General features: G+C 41.1%; 1 protein-coding gene across 1 annotated transcript in view; it reads right to left on the minus strand.

Moving 5' to 3' along the window:
- The window catches only part of dnah2 (dynein, axonemal, heavy chain 2), a 46082-nt gene extending 39621 nt beyond the window's left edge, over window positions 1-6461 (minus strand). Inside the window, exons 1-9 of the mRNA XM_068310065.1 lie at window positions 6423-6461; window positions 6120-6284; window positions 5738-5966; window positions 5442-5552; window positions 3639-3877; window positions 3189-3383; window positions 1759-1916; window positions 1209-1296; window positions 805-1010 (exon numbers count right to left, since the gene is read on the minus strand). Coding sequence (XP_068166166.1) covers window positions 805-1010; window positions 1209-1296; window positions 1759-1916; window positions 3189-3383; window positions 3639-3877; window positions 5442-5552; window positions 5738-5966; window positions 6120-6284; window positions 6423-6461 — 1430 coding nt within the window. The remainder of the gene's footprint in view (window positions 1-804; window positions 1011-1208; window positions 1297-1758; window positions 1917-3188; window positions 3384-3638; window positions 3878-5441; window positions 5553-5737; window positions 5967-6119; window positions 6285-6422) is intronic.
- Window positions 6462-6482: the final 21 nt, after the last annotated feature.

Here is a 6482-nt window from a genome sequence, read left to right on the forward strand (position 1 = left end):
CATTTTAGCTGAAACTCTTCTATCACACATCACACCTGACACTTTCCTCCACCCGTTCCATCCTGCCTGGACACGCTTCTTCACCTCTTTTCCACACTCTCCATTGCTCTGGACTGTTGAGCCTAAATACTTAAAATCCTCCACCTTCTTGATCTCTTCTCCCTCTAACCTCACTCTTCCACTTGGGTCCCTCTCATTCACACACATTTACTCTGTCTTACTGCGGCTAACCTTCATTCCTCTCCTTTCCAGGACAAACCTCCACCTCTCTAGCTTCTCCTCCACCTGTTCCCTGCTCTCACTGCAGATCACAATGTCATCTGCAAACATCATAGTCCATGGAGATTCCTGTCTAACCTCGTCTGTCAGCCTGTCCATCACCATAGCAACAAGAAGGGGCTCAGAGCTGATCCCTGATGCAGTCCCACCTCCACCTTGAACTCCTCTGTCACACCTACAGCCCACCTCACCACTGTCTTACAGTCCTCATACATGTCCTGCACCGCTCTAACATACTTCTCTGCCACTCCAGACTTCCTCATACAATACCACAGTTCCTCTCTGGGCACCCTGTTATCAGCTTTCTCCAGATGTAGACATATATATGAAGCATATGTAGTATACAGTATAGCATATATATAAAGAAACTAAAGACAAGGCATGCATGTCTAGCACAATCACATCACTTCATTCTTTGTCAGATATGACAGACACTTTCATTTGATCATGTCAAAGACATGACAATAATAACCATTTTATTTAATAATGCCTTTGTTTGAATGTGTAAAAGAGTAATGGACCTACTTGTTGAATTCATTGCTCCATGTGGCATTTTCAACATCAAGAATGCCGTTGCCGACGGAGTGCAGTTTCTGTAGGCCATGGTGAAAGTATCGCTCTATCTCGAGGAGGCTGTGTGTAAACTCTGGACCCTGGCAGCCACTGAAACATGGCAGATCCCCTTGCTGACCGTCCTTCCAGCGAGCAAATTGATACTGGCAGTCACATACCTGAGCAGAAACACATGAGAAACATACCTAGTGAAATCACGAGTTTTAAATGCAAAGGAGAAAAATTGGACTTATATCTGCTTAAATCAGTATTGTTTTTAATTATAGTAATGAGAAATTATTTGAATTGATGATAGATGATCAATTCATGTGATAAATTGGCAACTTGTCAAGGGTGTATTCCACCTCGCTGCTCACCTCAAGCAGTTCTCTGAACCTCTGAATAGACGAATCAACCAACACAAAAAAATTTCTTTCATCCAGGATCCACCCTTTTGGAGAGCACCTGAGGTAAGGGAGTGAGAGCAAGACAGGAAAGAGAGAAGGGTAAGGGGACATGGGATTTTTGTTACATGAGCGGCTCAGTGATATCCATTAAAAGTGTTCAAAAACAAAACTGATTTTTAACAGTCATCCATTCATGCTAAGCAATTATCACACACACTGTCTCTGATCTGTCATCTTATTGTTCCAGGGTGGAGGAAACTTCTATTTATTTCATATCTGGAGCAATTGGTCGTCTCTGGCCTAAACTTAGAATCAAGGCTTTTCTATCAGGGTCTATTTATTTTTGCACAAAAATCACATAACCTTTGCACAACTTCTTAGTTTTTACCCGAAGGTAAACAAATTAAAGTATCTCTTTACAATACTTTACACGTCCAGTTTTGATCATTTAAGAGTTCACATTTTTGCAGAGGTGCTATCATTACACTTTGAGTCAATACATGTGTCAGATTTCTCCTACTTGTGGTGAACCTTTGAGACATGCGTGTACGTTTCCATCCAGGACAGACAGCACTGGATACATTCATTCAGTTGTTGCTTGCTGGATATGACATAACCCTCAAAAATCCTGTCCAGAGAGATACTTTGGAGGCACAGGCGGATGATCTCATTGGTCACCTGCAACACAACAGAAAATAGACACAGATCTAATACTGAAAAGATAAGGTATATTTAGACAGACAAAAACTAAACAAAACTGACATGACTATGTTGTAAACTCTTCAATACTAATCAGATTAACAGTTTGATTTCTGACTTACAGATCAAATTCTGTAACCTGGATGATGGACGATGTCTCATCTTCCAAAGATTTTTATGAATATCAGTAGTAATCCAACTCACAAATAAACCAAACAAATGAACAAGAACCGTCAGGCAAACAAGAAACCATGCAGAAAGGGCATCCCTATCAAACGCCATCATCATTACATCTAACAGACTTTAAAAACATCAAACAGCAACTATGATAAACAAAATTCACATAGAATTATTCACATGGGAATAAAAATCCTGATGTTCTTTGATTGTTCCGATTTTTAGAGCTGACTGTCCACACTGTCCAAATAGGATCTTGTTCTGCTCAGACTGGGCCACATTAATTTATTGGTTGATTTGATAGGTTGCTGTAGCAACAATGTCGGAGCGGAGGCGTCCTCCATGCTCTGTAACTCGCATTGGCTCTTGTGCCGCATAGAGTGACGTCAAGGACATCACTCTACACGGCGATAACCGATCGGTGTGTTTGTAGCTGTTCAGACTGAGACGCATCTGTCCATCTGATATGAAACTACCCAATTGCGGTCACAATCCGTCCAGCAAAAATTGGATTTCACGTGGCATGTGATTGTTCAGACTGCAAAAAATACTTCCAATATTAATCAGGATGGGCTAAAAACCGGATTTTGGCGACCAGTCTGAACGCAGCCAAAGAAACAGACAGATGCATAAAGTCTGAAACTTCAAAGCAGGCAAAAAAGGAAATCCAAAATCCAACTTTAACAAACAACAAACAAGCAGGGTCTAAATCAGAATGACAATGACGATTAAACACTAAAATACACAGAGAACAGAAAAACATCACAAACTGGAAAAATACACCAGTTTCTGAGGGATTAAATACACACAGGAGAAGCAGGGAGTCTGAAACAAGAGGAAGGATTGGTGACAGGGCTGGTCATGTGCTAAAAGTTTGTTGCGTTCACTATAACAATGTCTGAGAACCTAAAATGAGTGAGATTGCATTTCTGCTCACTTCTCTGATTTGTGGAATACATGACGGCTGCTTGTGTGAAGCAACTTGAAGCTTCATATTTATTAACTGTCCATAACCTTGTCAGAAATATGAGAGGTGGACGGCAGAATGTAGTGAATTAAATGAAATGAAGGTACCATGCGGAATAGATCGGTGATCTTTTCAGTGGTGCTGTAGTGGACATTGTTGACCCAGATGACGCGAATGAGACTGACAAGCTGTTTCTGCTTTTCAGGAGTAACTTGGCAAGGTGTGAGTTGTGCCAGCTCTTCACATGGCTTCTTCAGTATTGACAGGAACTTCAGATTTAACTGGGCCTGCTTCGAGCAATCCTGGTAAACACACACAAAGGAAATATGACATCCCAACTTACTTTCCTTCTGACAATATTTCAAACTTTTCTAAATGTACATAAAGTGAGCTAATGGCAGCATATACAGTATAATTACAATGAGCAGCACCAGCAGCTCTTCAGAGATGGTGTTGTGTCAATGTTTTGCAGTAATACTGTGTACTGTGTATTTTATTCAAAAGGGTGTCATTGCTCATTCTATACTTCTCTAAAGAGATTATTTTTCTTGCTGTACCTGTGTTTCTTTGGCCAGTTTGCTGAAGCGAGGTTCATAGAGAGACTTGGTGAGTTTCAAGATGTTCTGGATGTGGATGATGGCTTGTTTTTGCAGCTGCTGACTGACATCTAGAAGCTTTTTGGAACGACTCATCCAAAAGGCTATCTCTTCCAGCGGACCACAGTTGTTATTTATCTTCATGACATCTTGGTCATTCAGTAGCTCCTTGAGCTGATCGATCCAGTAGATCATGACAGCTAAGCACCGGAAGAATGAGTGAAAGAAAAGGAACATATGAAAAAAGTACTTTTGTACAAGAAAACAACAAGATTGCAGTGACCCAAAAGAGCAATCCATCCATCCATCCATCCATCCATCCATCCATCCATCCATCCATCCATCCATCCATCCATCCATCCATCCATCCATCCATCCATCCATCCATCCATCCATCCATCCATCCATCCATCCATCCATCCATCCATCCATCCATCCATCCATCCATCCATGCCATCGGGTCCCCAGGGATATACTTTGGCATCTGTTGTGGATGCCACCAGGGCCCTGGCTTAGAAACACTAGAAACACCTTGGGATACCCCAGTCAGAGCTGGTTGATGTGGCCGGGGAGAGCAAAGTTTGGGGTTCCCTTTTGAAGCTGCTGCCCCTGTGACCCAACTCCGGATAAGTGGTCAGATAGATGTACAAAATGAGGCGATAAAGTAGCACTGCCGAGGCGCCCTTAAGCTTGGCGCCCTTGAGCAAGGGGCCGTTCCTGTTACAAGTTATTCATTAAGGCGCACCCCAACGGAGCTGGTCGCCACTCTACCTCCCCCCCATTGCATGCTTACAGGCCACTTGTACGTGGTGTGTTACAGAGCCTGTACACACTATATACAGTATATGCATGGATTAACTAACTGACTACAGTGTGCTACTAATTTCCCTTTGGGGATTAATAAGTATATAAAATAAAAAATATATAAAAATTAGATAATAAAAGTGATGCTGTTTTGTATGTTTCTTTGACATCTCCCACGCCCTCGTGTCACACCAGGAACACATGGAAGGCAATGTGGTAAACATGTATGAATCAAATATACTGCATGTTTACATTAAAATAGACCTGTCTGTAAAATCTGGTGAGTTATAATAATAACATAAAAACACAATCTAAAAGAAAATCAAAGCTGCATGTATGACCGTAAACTACGTAACACACTACTGATAGACTTCAGGAAAACCAGTTCACTGAATATATTTTTGAAAAGCTAAAAACAATTCTTCACTTATACATTTAACTATACATTAGGCCTCAGGAGGATTACAAATTATAGTCTTCTTGTCACAAGCTAACAATGCATACAACATTTTCATCCATCCATTCATTTTCTTGTAAACGAGATGTCTACAGCCGCATGTCCGCTGTGCGGGTCACTGGTTTGCTGGGGCTTATCCTGACTGGCTATTTCTACACAATAAGAATATTATTTCTGTGGTTCTGTGGCTTCCTTCAACTACTAAAAAGACACAGAGCTGCATTGGCTGTGATTGTGATTGTTCTTGTGATTGTTTTTTATGCGGGACCCTATGATGCACTGATGACATGTCCAGGATAAACCACACCTTAAGTCCAAAGTCGGCCCCGTGATAATGAGAATAAATAAAGCACAGAAAAAAATGCTAAATTGATGCAAGTGACAAGTGCCACACAATCATTTCTGATTGTGCCTTGTGTCATGGTTTTATGAGAGCGAGCCCACAGACATATGAAGAAAAAAACATTCCCCAACCATCCACATGAACAGTTATTCAGACTTACTTTCCATTCTTTGTACCAGCTTCTTGTCCTTGCTGGACTCCTCTGGGCTGAAATGAAGGGCTTCCGTAGGGATATAGAGAACTGTTTTTCCTTCTTTTTTATAGACATCATCTGTTTAAAAACAAAATATATCAGATACACTGCAGCATGAGTGCACGTGGTTCTGTAATTGAGCCTGTACACCTGGGTCGATTTAAAGAATGTAAGATTTCTCTTTTGTTTTATAACTCTCTTTTGTTTTTTAACGTCTAATGCTGTAGACGTTTGTAGACTATTGTTTCCTTTGAGGTACACACCTGTGAGTAGGGCAAGGAAGGAGTGCATCTCCAGATTATATTTGTCCTTTATGCTCCTGTCCCTGAAGGTGCTGGCTGCAACAACATGGCCATGCACACTGGTCATGTGACGGAGAAGACACTTCGAGGGGTCGCCACGTATTGTGCCAAACCACAGCGACCTATTAAAGTTTTCTGTTGTGATAATGGCTCCAGCCTTTCGAGAGAAATAGAACAAGTGCTCTACTTCCTGAAGACATTTTTAGAAGTGATGGGGAAAAGAGATAAAACAATGCAGAGAGAGAGAGATACTTTGAAAAACATACTGTAAAGGAGGAGAAAAGATTCAAAGACTTGCATATCAAATCAATCAACTGGGTTCAAGGAGGAATATTTTCCGTACAGATGATGGAAAGGAATTCTCCACCCGCAGCCTGGCATCAGCATCCAGGTAAATCACCAAGGTTGTCATAGTGGTGTTCATAATAAATTTGTCCAATGTCCTCTCATTCTTCTCTGTCCAGGACTCTTTATTTACACCAGGAACACACACACGACGGATAAACTCCTTCCAAAGAAATGAAGAGATTAGGGGAAATCCAGATTTTTAAAAAAGGAATTCGGAAAAGAAACATACAGAATAATTATTTTGTGATTGATGGAACGATTATGGAAGAAAGTACAACAATTAACAAAAGAGCTGTACCTGACGAAGAGTCTTGGTGTTCCAGTAGTCTTCCTCCATTTCTTGCAGAGCTCCCACCTC

The sequence above is a fragment of the Antennarius striatus genome, chromosome 3 (assembly GCF_040054535.1).
Source record: "Antennarius striatus isolate MH-2024 chromosome 3, ASM4005453v1, whole genome shotgun sequence".
NCBI lineage: Eukaryota > Metazoa > Chordata > Actinopteri > Lophiiformes > Antennariidae > Antennarius > Antennarius striatus.